At 29.6% G+C, this 23,559-nt stretch overlaps 2 protein-coding genes across 3 annotated transcripts in view; one reads left to right on the top strand and one right to left on the bottom strand.

The window, feature by feature from the left end:
* Cmpy (crimpy) overlaps positions 1-23,559 on the top strand; it is a 236,374-nt gene that overhangs the window by 55,638 nt on the left and 157,177 nt on the right. The window lies entirely within an intron of this gene.
* Positions 1,914-20,956, bottom strand: LOC141532125 (uncharacterized). Its single transcript, XM_074250323.1, has 3 exons — positions 19,493-20,956; positions 19,088-19,305; positions 1,914-2,006 (listed from the first exon to the last, which is right to left on the bottom strand). Exons 1-3 carry the CDS (start codon positions 19,869-19,871, stop codon positions 1,914-1,916), a joined length of 690 nt encoding a protein of 229 aa, XP_074106424.1. The 5' UTR covers positions 19,872-20,956.

The raw sequence follows: 23,559 nt of genomic DNA, 5'->3' as shown, positions 1-23,559 counted from the left end.
CGGTATGCTATAAGTCGCATTTCACATACACACACGTACCCATTCGGACATTATCGTGGAAATAGCCAAAATAGTTTCTCTTAACTTTGAAAAATCAAGATCTTATATAAACTCTATTTTTACGAACCATTGTGAAATCAGAAACATCTCACTTTTTAAAACTTTTTAATTTGAACTCACAGTATTAAAAATTCATATGATACTGTGGTATAATTAAAAATTCCGGGGCTCGAATAATTGATATCACAACAATATGAATGCAATGAATTATAATTGTACTTTATTTAATGAGAGAGGTGACGAAAATATAAATAAATGACATTTCCCCCGTTAAAAATATAATGGTTTGTTTTTGGTCGGACTAATGAGACTAAAAGGAATAAATTTTTTGTTTGCGACATAAAAATGTAATGAGTTTTACTCTGGTAAACTTTTTTAAATTCAACATTATATATATATATATATATATATATATATATATATATATATATATATATATATATATATATATATATAAAACCTGTGTTACGAAAATTTGACAATACAACAACATTTCATTTAAATGGAAAATTAAAAATATGAAGATTCTGGACGAAAAAGAAATTTTTTTTTTTATAATTGTCGAACTTTCAGTGTTAATTACAAAGTGTAATTTAAAATAATGTATATACACTATCAAAAGTTTTCGGAGTGAATGCGTCATTTGGGAGTAGATGCGGAGTAAATGATTTTCAATTCATTTACTTAGTCTGGAAGTGAAATTTACCCCGAGGCGGATTTAAATTATAACATTAATAAATTTCTCTTCACGGAGTGAATTTTTTATTTCTTTTGTTTTGAATAACAATTAAATTACAAAAACAGTTTTGACTCGTTTAAAAATTATAAAATGCGTATTTAGAGATTTGAAAAATTACAATCAATAAATCATTTTTTAATTTCTGACAAAATTTGAAGTTCAAATATTTTTTTTTTGTAAATCAAAAAAAATATTTTTTTTTAATTCAATTTTTTTTCCTTGTATTTTGTTATTTCACAAATATATATAAAATTAATAATATGTGGGTACTCAAATAAAAAGTCTCGATGAATGTAACATCGGGATAAACTTATATCTTAGAAAATGTCAATAATTTAGAAATGACATGGAATATCGTCATCTAATGATATTTTATAAAATATCAGCTCATCTTGACATTATACTCATCGAGACCTTTTATTTGAGTACCCACATGAATTATTTGTAAATTTTATGTATATAAAAAATATCATAGATATAAAATTTATGAACAAATTGACGTGTGTATTCAAATGAAAGATCTCGATAAGTGTAACATCAAGATGAGCTTATATATTTAAAAATGTCATTAATTAAACAATTACATGGTATCTTGTCAACTAAAAATAATTTGGCACATAAAACTTGTTTCTGATAAATAAAAATTTATTATGGTATAAGAACTCCGTACTTGGATGTTTTCTGGATTAAAATCCAAACGTAGAGTGTTGAATTACTTCACTTCGGTATTCCGAGTGATGGAAATGAATGTGGAATACAATTCACCTTCGATTCCCTTCTGATTTTTTAGAGTGTAAAGACCGAAATTAATAAAATTTTGTTTATGTTAATAAATTTATTTAAATAAAAATTCGAAAGTAAACTAAAAAAAAAAAAAGAGATACCATAAAGTATATCTAAATTTAGTAATTTAGTAAGCTTTTTGCGAGAAAATTAAATATGATTACGATTTTAGATGCTCAATTTATATGTAAATTCCGACAAGGTTAAATTTCTCTTGGCTTTCTTACTCTCACTCCCTTTTTCTGGTTTATGCATATACGTATATAAGCATGTGGAGGAAAGAGTTAATGCAAATATATTTAACGATCTTCATTGTTATCATACCACATATTCAGTCATAATCGGTCATACGCAATTCCTGAGTGCACATTTGCGATTTAACACATGACAGTTGGAGAAAGCTCTTACCGTTCTCTAAATGAATCTACATAAAATTCAATGTAATATTAGATATAAGTAATCTTTGTCTATTCATACATATAAAAATAATGCGACGGATATAACCCTACCTTATAAAACAATAGAATGCGAGCAGAGAAAATGTGCATAAAATTTCAATTATTCTTTTATCCAAAGCTCTTATAAGTTATGAAATTTTATCAACAAAAGGCTAGGTCATTTACGTATATGAGAGTTATTATAATATTCTACATTATCTTTTCTAACTGATTTACTGATAAAAAATATCTTGATTTAAAAGAGATATTCCTCATTTAAGAAACCTGTTAAAAAAAAAACTGCTAGTCTTACTTAAAGAATTTTCTGTTCTAAATCTATAATCATATCGATTTGAGAGATCAACATCTTCGATTAAAAGTATATTATCTTTGATCGATCTAATCAAATTCTTTATTGTTTGATACCGAAACAGACTATTGACGAATAAATAGATTAATAAATGATACTTTTCTCATTTTTTTTGTCAAAATTATTTTAATTCAACCTTTTAATTTTTTATTTAAAAAACTTTCTGACAATTTAAACTCATACTTTAAAGTGTCATAAAAATTATTTATGATTTCTCTATACACAACCAAGTCTCACATTAACTGACCCTTTGCACCTCTCAAGCTACTTGAGTTTCTTATAGTATACCTCTATGTCTAATAGTATCACGTCGACTCTAAATTTTACATAGAAAAACAATATTTTTTACGCCTTCTCAAAATTCTAACCGATAATATTTCTTCAAACCTCACTTCTGAATTTTTTAACAAGTTATAGACTTTGACAAAGAAGAAGTACAAAAATTTACAAAACACAGACAGTTAATCAAGCACGGTCTTTATTCAAACAATCATACAATTTACCATCACAACAAAACTAACCATGCGATCATTTTGCTGACATCATATACTTCAATCAAATTCCTCATTCGTACAAATTTAGTTTAATATTAGTTTATTTTGTATAATCTAAGTGAATAAAGAATGAATGTAGTTTTTTATTTATAAACCTTGCTCATAAAATAAAATAATTATAATTTCATTTTCTTTTTTGAAGAACTTTGTAATTTTGGTTCTGAATTATGAAAAAAAAAATTTCTGAGAAAATAGAATTTTTATTTTAACTCATTATGAAACATATTTAAGACATTTTTTTGATAACTTAAAAAGGAGAAATCCAAAAATTTTTAGTTTTAACGGCATTCTCGAAACCAATCGGTCATGTCAATGTTACTACATACCTTAATCTAAGAGAAAGAAATTCTTGGATGAAGTATGTGTATTTCATTTGAAAACAGTCAAGAGTTTCAAAGTTTAAAAGTAAAATACTTGAATGGAGAATATTTTACTTTTCATCTAGAAACTTCAATTTGGTGAAGAATTGTTTTCTTGAACAAAGAAAAGTGAACATTTTAAAGTTTAGAATTTTATAGAGAATATTTTTCTGCAATATAATACTTTTTTTTCCTTTTTACACGCTTTATATTTGCTTCACCTGTATGTTTGTTTGTTTGTTTGTAACAGACTCATATGGACTTGATTTTGACCCACTTCAAAGGGTCAGATTTTATTTAAACTTCGTAGACTTATCGAGGACTGATGACAATACATTAATTTGATAAACTTACTCCATTATTTTAATTAGGATTGTCAGGATTAAATGATTTTTTCACGCATCCTTTATGTGAGAGCAAGAGAGATAGGGCGAGCGCGTGGTCTTGCGCATGCGTATCTTTTTGATTCAAGTACTTGGCTTGGCACAATAGTCAAAGCAATAGTCATAATTACAGTTACTAATAGTTACTACAGGAATTAATGGTAGAGTCAAATAAATAATAGTTTAAAAAAAATCTAAAAAACACACTTTTACAAATAAACCAAACTAAAAAATAGAAAATAAATTTGAATTAAGAATAGCGTTAAAAATTTTGATAAATATAAATTAATAATAGTGTAAATAAGAAAAAAATGTATTTTATTTTTAAAAAAGCGTGGAGTGATTTTTAAAATATTATCGAAATGATAATCCTGGTAGTCATATCTGTCAATAAAATATTTATAACTATCGGTACCGTGCACCCCACACTTTTTTTTTCTACAAAATACATTTTTTTCTTATTTACACTATTATTAATTTATATTTATTAAAATTTTCTACACTGTTATTTATTAAAATTTATTTTCTATTTTTTATCTATTTTCTATTTTTATAAAGCTTGTTTTTTAGTTTTTTTAAACGATTATTTTTTTAGTTACGGACAAAGAGAATAAAATATTGTTATTATTTCAAACTAAAGAATATATCATACATTTAATGTGTCCAGTATATTTTTTTAATTGCGGCATAACTGAGAGTTAAGAATCTGTTATTTCAACTTACTCTCTATTTTGTAGGTAGTTGACAGCCGAAAAGCGCTCAAACAAAAGCTGCTCACCGAAAATCCCTCTATAATTAGATTGTCTTTTGTACTCAGAGCTGGCCTAAAATTGAAAGAGGCTGCTTAAATTTAAATCCTGAGATTTTCCGCTTGCTAGTTATATTTTTTTTTCCCATTTTTTGCATTAATTCAATTTATATACAAGCAATAAAAATAAAATAAAAGAAGATGTAGTTTATCCTTAAAACTTTATGATTTATTTAATTCGGAAGAAACTGCGTTATTTTTAAATTAATTTTTTTTGAATCTTGTAAACTTTGCCGAGTAGTGACAGCTATATCTCATAAATATTACTTAAGTAAAAGCTCCTACAACTTTATACAAGAAATAAGTGTGTATACTTTTTTGACTATGAATTGTCATTACATAGAAAGCTCGTGTGCATCTTCTGAACTTTGAAGAATATTTGTTTTTCACACTATTCTTTTCATGCGAGTCAACGTGATGCCTCATGCTCAGATACATAAATAACTTGTAACGTAATAACATCCCTTATATATATTTTTTTTTTTTTTAGTATTTTTACATAAAATACATTAAAGAGATGTCTGCGGAGTGAAGAATTCAATTTTTAAACTTAACTCATAGATCAAATCCATCTGCTTCAAGGATTTTATAACTCACCGTTTTTCTTCTTTTTTTACATAAATTTTTTTTTTAGTACTTACGTATCATCATTATTTTATTGTTATTATTATATTTGTTTCACTTTAACGACCAAGTATTTTACATAAGTGAGAATAAATATTTTATCTTTCCTTCACTGAATTGTTAGAAATTTATTTTTGAAATAAAATTGTTTTATCTGTTATAAAATAACAATTATTCATTAAATTCATTTCTATGGTGGTTTTTATCAACTGTAGACTTTCAATTTTTTGATTTCCTTCAATAAACTTTTTTTTAGTGTTAATTTTAGCTCTCATAGTCGAAAAATATGGTAACACAAAAATTGATCTAACGACAAAATCCCGCATTTTGAAACATATCCCATACGATATTGCTTTATCTTTATGAATTGATATATAGTCAACCATTAAGATACATAATATATTTTACAGTTATATTATTAATAAAAAAAGATGATATTAATAACAACAATCAATCTTCAGTCCCTAATGACTACCAGAAATTAAAAATTATATTTTTAAAAACTTTGGTTCAATAATTATTCGATATTTTTGATATTTCATAATTTGAAGTATTTTCGAAATAAATATTTGAAGATAATTTTTTTAATTTTTTAATAAGAGTTAAGTTTTTATTTTCATCTCAACTGGAAATTAGAGTACGTGACGAGTTTTTTGCTTACATGCATATAGAGATAGGAAATTCGTAAACTAGAAAATCACGATTCGTGAGTAAAATTGTTCATTTTGTGGTTCTATTATCTTTTGCTCAAAAGTATTATGATTATAAGATTTTACTTTTTTTATGATATTATATAGGTTATAAATTATAATGTTTATAAGCCAAATATTCATATTTTTTTTTTTGGTAAATCGAGAAATCTTATTTTTTAAATTTATTTTCGGCTGTTAATTTTTACACCATGATAATTTTTTCAAATTCACTGCTTTTTTTGTTTGGTAAGATTTCTTGTACGCTTTGGTTTAAAAATTGATTAATTTCTAGTTTTGTATAAATTTAATAATAAAAGAGTCTCGTATGCACAAAGACACGGCCATGTTTTGCGTCAAGTATACTCGTTTAACACGAGTGTGTCCGTTCATCAACGTGACTGAGCGAAATGCAGAAGTTTCAATATATATGGTAATGATCTCTTCGTATGTTTAATTAATATTCATTTAATTACAATCATTCGAATGTTAATGTAACTCATAACAAATATGTTCCAATTTTTTTTTGTTCCAAAAATTTTCCTATTTTTAATTACGAAATACTCTAATTAGAGCTTTTTTGTTATTAAATTTATTTTTGGTATTTTTTATATTAAGTACATGAATTTTATGCTAAACGTGCACTTGGCATTATTTTTACAAGAAATTTGTTTTTTTGTGAGATTATATTTTATCTAAGCGATAGTCAACCTATAGTTTTTATCTCTGTTAATGGTTAGGTAGGATATGCATTGACACTGAGAATAATGCGCATGGCTTCATTTTGGAACTTTCGTCGACAATCTAGTTTGCTCTCTGTGTATTTATATTTCAACATGTTTTGTCGAAAGCTCGTCAAAGCGCCGAGATTTCGTGCTTCAGGTTTTCAAAATTTGATTTGATTAATATTTTGGATAGATAGGAATTTTAAATAAATTACACTCGATGTTTGGGACAACAGGAAGAAGTTTATTGTCCCAGAGGAGGAAAAATCTGGTGAAGCCAGATAAAAAAACCTCCTTGATGATAAGTACAAGAAAAATCGTGTATGAATGTGTAATTGTTATTTAGTCAGGGCGGGACCGTAACTATAATAATATTGAACTATTCCCGTTGGATAGTTCAATGTGTATTGCCAATTATAGGCGAATATTAACGACTTGTTGAGAGTCGTGTTAAATTGTATGTGTGCAACAAAATTGCACTGATCAGCGAATAACTGGATTCAGCTGAGTTTGTGAAGATGAATTGAATGATATTGAGTAAACTGAAGTAAAAAACGATATGACTTTTGAAAAATTGTGAATTGTATTGTATGCTATGTAATGTGTAAGAACGATTGCGTAAATTACTACTGATTCAAGGGCCTCAGAGCAACTAGTGGTCCTGGCCACCGCACGAGCCAATTCGGTTTTTCCTATACGGTCCCGATCTGCGCGATACCGTTCTGCGCCTACGCCGCAACTTGACGACAACGATGACTCCCGAATTTAAACGAATTCCGGTAAGAAAATTGTTCGAGAATTTTCTAGTCGAAGCTAGAGCTAATATATAGATATAATCATCTGATTTCGTACGCCCACGCTCTCTCTCAACAGATATAGATGTAATTGTGTGTAGCACAATACATGCATGATTTTCTACGCACACACTCGTATATACTCCATCGTATATGTACGAGTCGACTCGACAAACATTATCATACTATCATCCTGTGGATACGGAAGTACAGTCGTTTAATAAATTATACATTTTAGTTAATTAGTAAATTTATTACCCTGTAAAATGTTGTTATTCAACGGCGGATATGGTTACGTGGATTGTAAAAACAACAGTAAAATTTTGATGCTCAATACAGGTAGACATACTCATTTATAAATATCAACCCAATGCACCTTTATGAACTCCGACAAGAGTCTTACACAACGCAGTAGATGAAGCTGTTGCTTTAAAAAAAGCAATTAAAGGTGTTAAAGGACCTTGCGCTTTGACTACAGTCATGCCTAATTTTATCGCTGGTAATGCAATCGACTCAATGCATTATATTTACGAAGGCAATGTAAAAAACTTAATGCACTTATGGTTTAATGCAGAATATAGTTCAAGTTCATTTTCTCTCTGGCAAATAATTGATGTAGTTAAAGATAAATTTAAAAATGTCCAAGTGACGCCGATTCGTCCATCGATTCAATAATACTATTGATAATTTTGCCACCTGGAAAGCATCAGAATATAAAAACCGGTTTTTTTATTACTCAGTTCCCATTTTATTAGATATAATGATAATGATAGTTGAGTATTTTAGTCATTATATACTTCTAGTCACTTCTATTGTAATGCTAAACGCAAATGTGATAACTCAAGCGATGATAAATACCAGCAAAAAATTTACAATTGTTCATCGAATTATTTTCAGATTTATATGATCTAAAATTCTGTTCGATAAACAATCACATACTATTACACGTCAGTGATAAAGTAAAATTATAGGGACCATTGTAGTCGCAGTCATGCTTTTCATTGGAAAATCTAAATGGTTTAATGGTAAAAGATATGCATAGTACAACCAATACAGATGCACAAATTGTTAATTTACATTGGTAGAATGTATTGTTACACTCTCGAGTACAGAGATTACCTGATGGTGAAATGCGTGACATTGCCAAAAAGAAAGAAAAACAAGGAAAATACAAAAAATCTTTGATAAATTTAGTACAGTTGGTATTGACTTAGATAAAGATAACGTTGTAACAAAAAGTTTAAATAACTTTAACATTCAAGGTGTTTATGGTTTAGAATATTTTCGATTGTTATTAAATGGCATATTGTTCATATAAAAAAAAAATACAAAGAAACATTAAAAAATACGTCTTCTTATGTAGCATTGAAATACTTATATGAAAAACATTTTGGTCTTTTTCATTCTTTTATAAAAATTATTGATGAAAGATGTGACTATCAAAAAATTAGTAAATGTAAGTGCCTTGGTTAACATTTTGCTATAATCACTATTTTCCTAACAAAATATTTTAAAGAGCCTGTCAGAAATTTTCAATCATCACACTCACATGAATTTATTGTATCTGAAAATGTATTTGCAATTTCTGTCAAAAATTTAATATTAGCAGGCTTTTATATAATATAGGTAATTAAACGTTGATTGCAGAATTGGTTAATCAATACGAAAATGAATAATGTTTTCAACAGGAGCTTATAACAATTCTCAATGAAAAGAATTAAAAAAAATTCATTGCAATGAAAATTTTTTTAATAGTAATCCCGGGCCAAAAAATTTAATCTGTTTTATGATAAATAAAAATTTTTAATATTTTTCATTCAATTTAATTTTATTATGAGTATCTACTTTATATAAGAATTTAATCTGTTTTAGCCCGTACTATTCCCAATTCAGACCAATTTTAGACAATTTTTAATGTTACAATAAAATTGTTTTCTATTGTTTCAAGACCAAAATTAGACTTTTTTTGTCACAACCATTTCGCTGGTTTTGATCGCATCAAGGTCAAAAACAAACCAAAACGTTCCATAATTTTTAGTCAATTTTTGATCGCCTGTAGATCAAAAACAGACCTTTTACGAATTCGATAATAATAATAATAATAATAATAATAATAATAAGAAGAAGAAGAAGAAGAAGAAGAAGAAGAAGAAGAAGAAGAAATCTGGTGGAAGAAATTGTCTTCTACACATGCTCATCTGGCCCGGATTTTTACATCATACATTCAGGGCGACGAACCAATTCTAGACTGGCTGGTAGAAGGGCGAACCGTACTCATCCCTAAAAAGGGTGACTTGTCCGACCCGAAGAACTACAGGCCTATCACTTGGTGAATGCGGTTTACAAGATTTTTACAAAAATCTTAAATAACCATATCTTGCAGGAGATAGAGCCTGTGTGGCAACAGATATACGAACAACGTGGCAGTAAACAGGGCGTGTCAGGTTGCAAGATCAACTTGTTGGTAGATAGATGCGTCATTCAAGACGCAATCTACTACCAACGCAACCTGTCCATGGCCTGGATTGACTACCGTAAGGCATTTGACTCAACTTCACATGAGTTGATTCTCTATCTGCTCAAATGCCTCGGAATCAATCGCCAAACAGTGGGATGCATACAACGTACGATGCAGCTCTGGCGAACGCGTTTTCACATAGGAAGTGGAAATGCATTGCACGTAACCGGAGCTGTTCAGTACAAGAGAGGCGTCTTTCAGGGAGATTCTCTGAGCCCTCTGTTGTTTTGCATCTCACTGCTGCCAATATCTGTTGCCCTCCGACAAACTCGTGGGTACTCTGCGGGGCCACCGAGTGATCGAGTATACTCGATCACTCACCAACTGTTTATGGATGATCTAAAGATATACAGTGCCAACAAAGATCATCTACAAACGGCCCTCAACATCATAGCAGAGTACACACGAGATGTCGAAATGTCTTTTGGGTTGGACAAGTGTGCGGTCGTACACCTGGCGAAGGGTAAGTGCTCTGATACGGGTGGAGATGTCGAATTAGTGGATGGGAGCGTCTTAAGACAATTAGACGCCGGGGAGTTGTATAGATATCTAGGAATGGAAGAGCACCGCATGCATGCGGTCTCTGAAGTCCGAGCAGCTCTCCAGAGCGAGTATGTTAGGAGACTTCGGAAAATTTGGTCCTCCGAACTTTCCGGCAAAAACAAAGTCTCAGCTACTAATATGCCCGCTGTCCCAGTCTTACTATACTCTTTCGGTGTCCTGAAATGGGCCCGAAAGGATTTACGAGATCTCGTCATCAAAACCCGTAAAATCATTAATATGAATCGGAGCATGCACCCCAATTCATCAGTCGCCAGATTATACCTCTCCCGGTCTATCGGTGGGAGAGGTTTGCAGAGTTTGGAGCGGCTTCACGACCGTTTGGTCCTAGGTTTAACACACGAAGTTGTCAATTTCACTGCAGACGAGGATGACTTTCTTATGCAAATTGTACATAAACATGACAATGAACATAAGGGGTCATTCTTGTATAAGGCAGCAATATATGCGGCAAGAACCCTTGGTCTTGGAGAAATAAACGCTCTTATGGAACTCCGAAAGGAGGAATTTAAGAGCGTCATCAGGAACGCCGAGGAAAAACTACTCCTTGGCGAACTGATGGACAAGTCCATGCACAGCGTGTTCTTTAAACACGTGCGTGATCATGGCTTGTCCATCCAGCTGACGTTTTCCTTCTTAAAGTCAGCGGGCCTGATGTCCGAGACTGAAGGGTTCATATTTGCCTGCCAAGATGGTGTCATTAACACTCTTGAGTACCGTAGCAAGGTGCTCCAGGTGCAGCTTCCGGACACGTCCTGTAGGAGGTGTAGACAACATCCGGAGACGCTTATGCACCTTTTGTCGGCATGTCCAGTGCTGGCGAGAGGTGCATATATCCAGCGTCACAATGCTGCCCTGAGAGTACTGTACTACTATCTTCGTCATTGCTACGGTATTGACGTGACACCAGTGCTGCCTTATTTGCCAGGAGATATTCCCCAGGTTGTTGAGAATGACAGTTGCAAAATTTATTGGAACATGCCATTTGCAACAACCCGGCGGATAGATCACAACAAACCTGATATTGTGCTCTTCGACAAGGCCACTCGTGACATTTATGTCATTGAGTTCTCGGCCCCGGCTGAATACAACATCTCAGCCAAAGAAGAGCACAAAAGACAAATATATCAGGATCTCCTGTTTGAAATTGGCAAACTTTACCCAGGTTACCGTGTCAAGCTTGTCGTCCTGATTGTTGGCGTCCTAGGAGGGATGAAACAGTCTTTTGTATCCGCACTTGCCAAAGTTCCAGCTTGCTCATCAAAAGCTGAGTTCTTGGCAGTTAGGATGCAGAAGGCTGTTTTACTTGGTTCTCTCCGTCTCTTAAGGGAAATGACTTTGGCCTGCTGTGATCACTAACCGCCTTGTTGTGCGGAGTGGTCCAGCAGTAACGGATGGAGCTCAGGCTGGGCCCTCGGAGAATCGGACTCCGGGGATAACCCCCCTGAGCATTTAATAACAAAATAATAATAATGAAAATAATCATAATCATAGTAATATATTTATTTATTATCGTTTTATTCGTGTCCTCAAAGATCCTCTATAGGGCACGGCTTTTCATTCTCTGAAATTTAAATAGTGATTATTCACTATTTCGTGGTGCAATGTATACCAAACGGTATACTTCGCACTACTAAATAGTGAATACCGCTCATTAAATGATGCGTGAAATTACAAAGTTTAATATTAATCGTCATCTTGTCAACATTTTAATCTTGTCGATGTATTCACATTGTGTTTAATATCAATGATTAGAAAACTATAGATTTAGATCCAATGAACCGATGAGAACTATTTTACGTATGTTAATACAAATTTATTAGTTATCACTGCAACTAATATTCGCAGATACAAAACTTTTATAGCCCATGAAATGTTAAGCTATGACAAATAAAGATGACAGATGTAGGGTTACGATCAAAGATCAGTTCATAAAACAAGAGAGCGCATGAATACATTATAATTAAATTTATTTTTTCAAATAAATGCGACTTATAATAGTTTTTAATAAGATACTTAAGACTCAACAAAATTATAAGTCACCATTCTAGTCGATTTTTGGCCTCTGAACATTTAGAATTAAAATTGTAGATCAAAAACAGTATAAAATTTCATATTGAATTTGAAAACAATACATAAAGTCCAAGTGCAAATTAACTAGACTAAAAACCGATCAAACTTTTCAGTCTCATTAGATTAGAAACAGCATAAAATATTTATAGCTGCTCAATTATTTTACTAAAAGGTTGTTTAGACTTAAAACAGATAAAAAATAATCTGGATCGTAGACCAAATACAGATGAAAATGTTTTTAAAAGTTGAAATACAGATTAATAAGTTCAAATTCAGATCAGTTTGCTTAAATTCAGTTTAAATTTTTCGACCCGGGATATTTTAATTCAATCAAAAATCATTTTAAAAATATTTCTTATAATTAAAATTGAGTCTTTATTTTAGATTAGTTTAATTAATAAATAAGTATAAAATCATATCAGATTTACCTTAATTATTAAGTCAAAAGTCAGTCAAATATAGAACTAGTTTTCGACTCGATAACCAGTTGCTTGTCCGAGGCACAATAAGTCAAATTTAAGGCAACGAAATAATTTAAGTCAAAAAAAGTCAAGATGTAGAGTACAATCATCGGCATATCGATGACTTTAAAAAAAATAATGTCAAACCAAGTCAAATTTGAGATTTTTTTTCGATCCGAGCCTAATAAATTTTCAACTATTAATAAATATTTTTATTTGTTCACTGGTGATAAATATTTACCAACTGTAAAATGTACTTTTATTCTAAAAAATGTTTATTAATCGTTAAAAAATATTTCTTTGTAAACATAAATGAATAAATTGTCTCCAAACGAATGAATTTATAAATATAGTTGATAAATTTTTTTATCGATTTAGAGCCAAAAATGTGTTGATTTTAAAGGTCGTTTTATGGGTACTTAATTTTGTAATTAGACTGTGTCTTAACTGCTTTTTCGTATTTACCCTCTAGAAGCTATTTTTGGACCTGATTCTTGTTGAATGAGTAGAAATGTTAATTTTCTCTGAGCTTAATCATTAAAGTATAATTGTCTCCTATATCTTTCATTTGTTAATTATTCAATCTTGAAAAAACACGACTGAGCATAGAAATTTAGATTTCTCTTGAAGAAATGAAAAAAAATACATGAATAATTAGAAAATACAGGAATAATGACAATATTTTAAGATGAATTTCTATATTTACCTCTGTTGTTATTTTTTTTAAGCTCTTGGGTTATTATCACTAGAGTTTTCAGCAACATTGATTTCTTTCGAGCAAATTTATAGATTTTAATTCTTTGGTGAACCTTAAAAAAATGGTCAATTGTTTACATGGTAAGAGAGTCTAACACTTCATCGCAAAAATAGTTAGAATAGCTTTCTATTATCCCGAAACATCAAACATCAGACAAAACTTGATTTCTGAAAAATGGATTCAAAATAACATAATTTGATGAATTAAAGAAAATTTTTTAATTTATTAACGGGAAATTGAAAAAGTTTTAATTTCTGCGAGTAATTATGCATAATAAAAAGTGCTATTACATAATGCTTTACTACAATTAGCAATTATTAAATACAAAATTTTTTTTAATTTCATAGAGTTATTCATTTATATGAATGCATTGTTTGTTGATAAAAACATAAAAATCTAACCAGTAAATGTATTTTCTTAGCTTTGCTTTAAGCATCTCGTAAATCCCAGTACATGTTCTTTTATTGATCTTACGTGCTACGTGACATTATTTATATATATTCCTATAGAAATGCGACTGGTCTGTTACTGTTTTCTTCCACCTTTTCCGGAAACTCATACTATAAGACGAAAATACTAATAGCATCCTTTTCTTGGGGTTGAATTTTTTTATATAACATAGCAGACTTTCAAATTTATAAAAATCTAAATAACATCTTAGGCAAATCTTCTTACGTTATATTTAGAAAAAAATAACTTCACATCTAAATTGTGGAACATTGAATAAGTTTTATTTTAGCAAGTTATTGTTGCTTCGTTATTTTTCAGATTACATAACATGTCTCATCATCACAATTTTTTTTTTTTTTTTTTTTTTTTTAAGTCTTTTATGAAAAAGACCACATCTCATTGTGAATCGATCGGTTGATCAAATCTTTGTACATATTTTTTTAGAAAATTATAAATGTTCTACAAAAAAAAGACTGATGTGCTTAAGCGATTACTTCAACCATTTCAATGATATTCGATACCAAAGTTTGAAGAACTTGTAAAAAAAATTTTTTTTTTTAAACAATTTTCTACCGCATTAAAAAATAAATATTTTCAAATACCTATGATATATTTTTGTAGGAAATTTAACGCTCTATAGAAAAAGTTTTAAATGTTTAATTGATTACTCTAACCATTTAAAAGATATTCGTATCCGAACCCCAATATTCCTAACTTTTATTATTATTATTATTTATTTTATAAGGCCATGGAGTCGTAACTCCTTACGGCTCTCCAAGATACATTGCAATGAATGTAAATTTACATCAAATAGTGTATTACAGATATAATTAATACATTATAATAAATATATCAATACATCAAATATATCAAAACTGTTAACCTCAACGTTTCTATAAGGAATTAATAGAATGTAGCAAAATGGAAAAAAATGTTCATTTAGAATTATTTTTTTTTAATTATTTATGAAGATATTAATTTGAGGATAAAAACGTAAATGTGTGAAAACATCTTCACAAACGTCAAACTTACGCTATTGTTTTGTATAATCCTCATCAAGTACGTATTGTATGTGAAAGTAATCACATTTTCTGACATTGAATTAACCGAGCATGAAAATTTCATGAACACGGAAATGTATCCGGAAAAAACTAGCTATTTATTTCATATCACTTACTTTGTTTTTTATTTACTTACTTTATTATCTCTCTTATTAACTTTTTTGAACTGTATAACCAATATAGAAGAGATGCAATCACTGACGGTAACTCGTCACATGAAAATAAAATCGATACTTTTAAGCATATAAATTGTACGTAATAATAATGTCAATTCAAAGAAATAACGTCAATTATTTTCCTTAAAAATGTTAGTAAACAGGTAAAAATCTAATAGTTACTTAAAAAAAAAAAATTTGGAAAACGGTTGATCCTAAAGGCCATCCCTGCAACTCCCGCTAATTTCATATCTAAGCGCTTGAAATTGCATTTATGAAGTTTTTGAGCTTTTTGAGCTCAAAAATAGTATTTATATGTTATTTTGAGCCCTCCAAGCTCAAAGAGTTAGATGTTCTAAGCTTTTGAGATCTTCGATCTTATAAGTCTGATAGAAGTTTGATAAAACACTATTTTTTGAATTTTCAAACCGCAATAACTTGTGAATGAATCGAAAGATTTTCGCAGTTTTTGAAATTTTATGATATACTTTTGAATGCTAACAGATTAAAGCGGAAATTCTAGCAAAATGTGAAAAATTCACTTTTTCCGAATTTTTTTGAAACGATAACTCACGAACCAATCAACCGATTCCGACGCTATTGGATATTATCGACGTGGTTTTTTGAGCTCTAATAACTATTTTGTTTATCAAAAATGATTCGAAAAGAAATGTCGAAGTTATGAAAAAAACACTTTTTGAAATTTTTCGTTCACGATATCTCTCAAACGAATCAACTGATTTTGACCGAATTAGCGGCGATCGACGTGATTTTTTAAAAGTTGAAAGCTGATTAATTTTTGGAGTTGATCGATGGAACCGTTTGAAAGTTACTAAAAAAAAACCACGTTTATAAAATTTTAACTTCCTGCTAAGAAAATCGAAGATTTTCAAAAATCGGGAATTTATTGGTTTTACTCCGTTTTGCAAAAATTGAGTTTCCCTCAGACCTCGACGTTTGAAGATCACAGGAAGCTTTCCTGACTATCCCCGCGAGGTTGTCACTATGTCTGTATGTATGCATGTGTGTGTATGTATACGAGTGTGTGAAAGTATGTGAACCGCTTATAACTTTTGAACGGCTTGACGGATTTCATCGCGGTTGGTGCCATTCGAAAGGGTTTGATCGAACTTAGATTTTGAAAACTATTTGGATCGATTCGGATCGATTGATTTTAAGAAATCTTAATAAAAACTGAAAAAAATTTTTTTTTCAAAAGTGGCTTTTCAGAAACAATTTTTAAACGGCTTTATCGATCAACTTCAAAAATAAATTAACTTTCCACCTCGAAAAACCACGTTGATCGCTGCCAATCCGGTTAAAATCGGTTGATTTGTTCGAGAGATATCGTGAACGAAAAAAAATTGAAAAAAATGTTTTTTCGGAATTACTCCAAAATTTTCAGTCCGATAAATTCAAACTTAAAGATTTTTAATAAGGCTTAAAAACTGCGTCGAATGCTGCCAACCGCGTTACAATCAGTTCATTCATTCAAAAGTTATTGCGGTTTGAAAATTAAAAAAATAGTGTTTTATCAAACTTCTATCAGACTTTTAAGCTCAAAGAGTTCAAAAGTATAGAAAAGCTATCTCTCTGAGTTCGGAGGATAGCGCAGGATAGCCCAGGTACGGAATTAGCGGGAAGTTACAGGGATGGCCTTCAGGGTCAACCGTTTTCTTAATTTTTTTTTTCTTAGTTTTTTTTTAGATTTCTCAAAATCTATTGATCCGAATCGTTTCAAATTCACAGCAAATCTAAGTTTGAGAGAACTTAGGAGTTAAATAGGAACGCCGTTTAGTAGGTTCGGATCGGTTCAGTCGTTCAAAAGTTATAAACCGTTCCCATACTTACACACTTTTGATGGTTATAAAATTTTCTTGTGAATAAAAATTATCTTGTAAGTTAAAATGCCCCCGAAATTTATGACAGGTTAATTACAACTTATAAGAATGAACGCTTACATAAAAATATGCTTTAGGGTGATTCAAAAAAAAAGAATATTTTTTTTTTCGTTTGGTACTCTGAAAAATAGGTTCCTAGACACCTCTAAGAAAGCCTCTCCAAGCATGAGTTCTTAATTGTAACGGGAAGGTCCTCCTTCTTACAGTTTTCTATTTTTTCTTATTATCAGATAGAAAAATTTATATCTCGCTTCCAACTACTTGAAAAAATATCTTGTTCCTTAGATTTTGTAGGAAATTGAATGCTCTACAAAAAAGGTCTCTTACGATTTTTTCGTAAACCCAACCGTTTAAAAGATATTAACGGTTAAAGTTTGATTATTTTTGGGAAAATTTTTTATTTCTTATGAATTTTATAACTCAATGAAAAAAAATCATTATGAATGATGAAACTCATAGTTTTGTAGAAAATTTACTGCTCTATAAAAATGGTCTCTTATGATTTTTCGATCAAGTTGAGCGTTTACGAGATATTCATCGTCAAACATCAATGCATATCAATTTTTCTAGTTTTTGATCAATAATTCGAAAAATTTCAATTTATTCTGTGAGTTTCAAGGAAATTTAGACAAATTTGAGTTTCTATGAATAGAAATATGTTATGAACTATTTTTTTAATTAGTTTTTTTAGTCTTGGACATGTTTGATTAGATTAAAACAAAAAATTAGTGCATTTTTTTAAAATATATAATTCAATTTAGTGTGTTTCACATGTGTTTCACTTTTTTATCGAAGAATTTATTTATTTAATTATCAACTGCCATATAATTTTCAATATTTTCAACATAACGGTACACTTTTACTGTAAATAATTTCCTCTATTGCAGTTTGGGTAGTTTTTTCGATGTTCTTTGATAATTTGCAATAAGTATTGGAATTGCTCTTCATTTTTGTCAAGCATTGATTATACTCACTAACTAATGCAACAGCTCGTTCTGCTGAATCATTAACAACTTTCAATTGGTTAAAGTATTCTTTATTTTCAATGTAACTGTCATTAGTAGGCCACGATTCAATATCTTTATCAAGGAAGTCATATGGTAAATCAAAGATTTTAAAGAGATTTAAAGACTTTTTAGAAACAAAGTCACTCAGACTTTTTGCGTTAATGAATTCAAATCGTTTTTATCAATTATAAATTTTTAGCTTTAGAATCTGTACCGTTACGAGTATTAACAGCTCCAACAATATTTTTTTACTTCCAATGAAACGGTATCGTCAAATAATGATAAAATGGCAAGTTCATCACTTAAATACCATAAATGCAAAATCATTTTTTCACAAGTTGCTGAAGAAATCAATGAATTGATATTTTTGTACTCGAATAAATTTTTCAAAAACTGCAAGTCATGATTAGCAGCAGTTGTTGCAGAAGTTGATGAAAACCAAGCTTTTAAATACAGTGTAACTATAAATATACAAATTTGCCGAAGACCGTCCAATTCTTTATTAGAAAGTTTAAATTCATTTCTGAATAGAAACATTTTTAAACTGTAAATTGCCTTCGCCATCCACCTAGCATGATGAATTGCACCAGGACGTTTGAAAAAATTTCTTCTTGAGGCATTTCTCCAAGGAAAATCAACGACAATTCCAACAATTCTTTATAGTCATCTCGGGGTTGTAGTAACTATCAAAAACAATTAAAAATTTGTCAGAAACAAGAAAATTTTTTTCTTAAAATCGCAGTTAAATCATACCTGTAAGGATTGTGCAATTAAACTAGATATTTCATTTTTTTATCCAAAATGATATCAGCAACAACAGTATCTTCAATTCCAGATTTATAATTAGTTTTATTTATTTCATCCCATGATTTTTTAAATCTTCCGAACATTGGTACGTTTGGCCCAGATGACACAGGCCAATATACTTCAAATGCACTTCTCAATATGATCTCAAAAATGTGGTGACGACATGGTAACCAGATTAACTCTCTTCCCAAAGTCTTTTCAATTGCCTTACATGTACCGTTATGAATTCCTGTATAAAGAAAATAGATAACTATCGTTAAATTTAATATTTTCAACAAATTGTAGATTATATTTAAAATCCAAATGAGTAAATAATTCTCAATAATTTCAAAAGTGAAATTCAGTAAGCAATAAAAATTAAACTAGAACGTTAATAATTAAATATTTTTTAGATTAAATTATCATTGATAAGTTACCTGTATTAACTGCCGTCGTGTCAAAACACATCGCCTTAACATAATTAGTAATACCCCATTCACTCAATGTCGATAAAATGGCTGATGTTTGATTGTCTGCCGTCCCAGAATTCATTTTTGGAACCCCAAGTAATTGTTCGGTACCAAATGCAGTTAAAATAACTGGTAGCCGTTCCACAGATTTTGATCCAACAAGGTCATTCAGCATTTTTCCGTCCCAATGCACAACGTATTTATCGTGTGTCTTAAAGTTGTCATTAAGTCCTTTAGCAATGTCTTCTCTTTGAAGCATACGAGCTCGTTGAATTGAACTATAACTGAGCGTTGTATCTTCAATTTTAATACCTACTGCTAGTAAAACCGGAGCAATAATAAACATCGCATTTCTACTGCTGACATTAGCTCGGTCGAGTCCAAAAATGACTTCAGGAGTTAAGACATCAAGTTTTGCTCGTTTTGTCGGAATTGGAGGTTCATACTCTGAATCAGATCCAAAATTTGTAACTCCACTTAATGTATACGTAGAGAACGACTCTGATTTTTCACTTGGAACAATCGCATGACTGGTAGACGGTTGATCTAAGTCTGGAATAAGATCTGTTTTATAAATTAAACGAAGAAAATGTATAGAATTTATTCATTTTGATGACAAATAATTAAGAAAGGACTCCAAAAATTGTCTAGTCAAATGTCATCTAGTCATCTATGAAAAGTTACACTACTACCTGACTTTATAATAATTAAATATCTCAGATACTTACTACTCTCATCTATTCCCATCATAGTTGTGGTTAAGTTTGATACAGGTACATTATTAGAAAGAATCTCTTTATGGGTACCGAATTTTTGATCCAAATACAACTTTCTAATATTATCATCAAGCACTTTTAAGGATTTTTCGCTCACAATGTCGAATAATTGTTCAAGATCAGTCTGAAATTTCATTTCCTTTTGGTTTTGCGCTGAATTCTTTTTATCGAAATTTTTTTGTAATTTTAACCATTGACTGTGATAGCGAAGAAATTTTTTGACTGCATTAGGAGCTCCACTAGTTGAAATCTGATTTTTTCTCCACAGTTCAATAACTTGGTCAACTGAATTTTGAGCACTTTGTTTGATTGAATACTTTAAAATTTTAAGTTGGTAGAAAAACACACGCATAACCTCTTTCACTTTTGGTAACTTACGTTCCGAAATTCTTTGTAGAGGTATTCCGATAAAACGTATTTCTTTATTCATTGTAGGTTAATTGATGATAAATAAATTTATGTGATGATTATAAGACTTATTTAAAATGAATTATTTTATTACGTATTCAAGATGATCAGTTTTAGGAACACTGAAAATACGGTATTAAATGGGTAGATACTGAAGATAGTTGAGAGTAAAAACATAGATGGCGTTAGTTTCAGAAGACAAACAGAAGAAGAAATGGAATTCAAAACAAAAATCCCCTCGAACGAAAATTTTATGTATATTTTGTGAAAAATAATTTAAAAATACGCACTGAACAAATTTCATAATAATAAATGACAACGCGATTAAGATTTTAAATTATTAAAGATAAAATTAAAAAAATATTATTAGAATAAAAACTTTCAAATGAATTTTTGAACAGAAAACATCTATAGGAGTTGCTTTTATAATAAAAACTCAAATTTGTCTAAATTTCCTTGAAACTCACAGAATAAATTGAAATTTTTCGAATTATTGATCAAAAACTAGAAAAATTGATATGCATTGATGTTTGACGATGAATATCTCGTAAACGCTCAACTTGATCGAAAAATCATAAGAGACCATTTTTATAGAGCAGTAAATTTTCTACAAAACTATGAGTTTCATCATTCATAATGATTTTTTTCATTGAGTTATAAAATTCATAAGAAATAATAAAAATTTTCCCAAAAATAATCAAACTTTAACCGTTAATATCTTTTAAACGGTTGGGTTTACGAAAAAATCGTAAGAGACCTTTTTTGTAGAGCATTCAATTTCCTACAAAATCTAAGGAACAAGATATTTTTTCAAGTAGTTGGAAGCGAGATATAAATTTTTCTATCTGATAATAAGAAAAAATAGAAAACTGTAAGAAGGAGGACCTTCCCGTTACAATTAAGAACTCATGCTTGGAGAGGCTTTCTTAGAGGTGTCTAGGAACCTATTTTTCAGAGTACCAAACGAAAAAAAAAATATTCTTTTTTTTTGAATCACCCTAATATGCTTACATATACGACTGGCTCATGAGTAAAAATTATGATAAAATAGTATTAAAGTCTTTTACACATAATAAAACGAAAAATAATTAAACTGTTATTTTCAAATCAGCTCTACGCTTTGATAACATGAACTGAACAAAAAGAAATAAGGGTAATTTTGTGTTTTTTGAGAGTTATAGTGTATTTGCATTGCCATACTTATACAAGAATTTTCATCAAATTTTTTTTCAATTAGTTTTTTAGATGAAATTTTTTATTAATTTATTTTAAAAAATGTATAAAATTGTTTATTAACTAATTAAAAAATGTATGAAATTCATTTACTCATTTTCTATCTTTGTTTTAGTATCATTTTCATCGTTTAACCGTATAAAATTAATTTAAAAAGAAACGTTGAAATCAACGAGTTTTCATTCATAAGGGACGGTGAAACATATACCTCAGCGTTTCGCGCTTAAGGCATGTAAAATTGAGTTGTTTTGTTTTGTTTTATCTCATAAACTCATCAATATAAAACGAATAAGCCTTTGAATTAATTGATACTTCACAAAAATAATGAAATTAAACATGCCCTATTTTTTGTAACAATTTTTATAACATTGACAATTGATTTGAACAATTATGAACATCTATTAATTTCACCAAATTGTAAAAATTTGATGAATGCAATGAGAAACATTTTAATCGATCAATTCATTTAAACGATATGAATGACTCACATAGTCGTCTGCATACTATAATATACACTCGGACATCATCCTAAAAATAATTGGAAATATCTGAGCGACCTTGAAACGTCAACACGTATTGGAAATCTGATTCCTAAGAACTCAATTGCCATTAATAGTTTCCGGTTTTAAAAAAGAAAAGAAAAAGAATACTTTTTCCAATAAAAAAGTAATATCTTCACTTAAGAACGTTCCGAGAAAAAAATGTTTTCTTAAAATTTTTTTTGAAACTTTAAGTACTTATACTCCTAAGTATCTTTTATGCGTAGGAATGTTTTTAAATAGTCCTTGCATAAAATTTGGATATTTTACATACAAATCCTATGCTGGCCGATATTAAATCGAAGGTTTTATTAAATACACTGATAGAAAATTTATGTTTACTGAAGAGATATTTTCTTGATCTAAGAATTTATTTTGGAAGACAAATGATTATTTTGCTTTAGGAATTTCTTGTCTTGATTTAGATTTTCCTGGTTTAAGAGCTATATTATCTTCAATCGATACATTTAGTTTTTCAACCAAAATAACATTATCGTTTAAAAAACTTCAAATAATTCATCAAAGTATATTTCAAAAACTAAATAGTCTTTAATTGTTATACCGAAAAAAAATTATTTCTTGGAAATAAGTAAATTAATGACTCAAAAAGAAAAACCATTCTTAACACAAGTCGGTAACATCTTGAATCAATGTTATCGCTTATCTTGAACCAAAAGACAAAAATTCTTGAAAGAAATATATCTATATCTAGTTTCAATAGTTCAAATTTTGAAGAAAAAAAGTTTCTTGAATCAAGATTGTTTTTCTATCAGAGTATCAATCCTACTTTTCTTAAGATTGGGGTCAACTACTTTTCTAATTTTTTAACCCGGAATTATAGTGCAAACTGATAAATTTTTTTACTTCAGTAACTGCTGATGTTGATAGTTCAAAACTTATAACTATTTTTTTTAAGCAAATATTCAGGGTCAAATCTTTGTGTCAATAATTTTATTGCTCAACTAATAAAATGTTCCATGCATAGATATAATTTTTGCTTCTTGGAATTTTTTGAATTGCTTACTCGGGAAATTATTATTGTTTTTAAAATTTTTTTCACAAATTCAAGATAAACATT

Source organism: Cotesia typhae, unplaced genomic scaffold (assembly GCF_013202065.1).
Source record: "Cotesia typhae breed Kobodo isofemale line unplaced genomic scaffold, CoteBio_Ctyphae contig_119, whole genome shotgun sequence".
Lineage (NCBI taxonomy): Eukaryota > Metazoa > Arthropoda > Insecta > Hymenoptera > Braconidae > Cotesia > Cotesia typhae.
The sequence above is the reverse complement of the archived record's forward strand: the minus strand, read 5'-3'. Positions and strand labels throughout refer to the sequence as shown.

Excerpts from the sequence above, each read along its gene's own strand:
- LOC141532125 (XM_074250323.1), bottom strand. The coding sequence starts at position 19,871 with ATGTTTATTATTGCTCCGGTTTTACTAGCAGTAGGTATTAAAATTGAA. Across the intron at positions 19,306-19,492 it reads CACGACGGCAGTTAATACAG|GAATTCATAACGGTACATGT; the intron begins GTAACTTATCAA and ends TTCTTTATACAG. Across the intron at positions 2,007-19,087 it reads AATCTGGAATTGAAGATACT|ATTCATTTAGAGAACGGTAA; the intron begins GTTGTTGCTGAT and ends AATTTTATGTAG.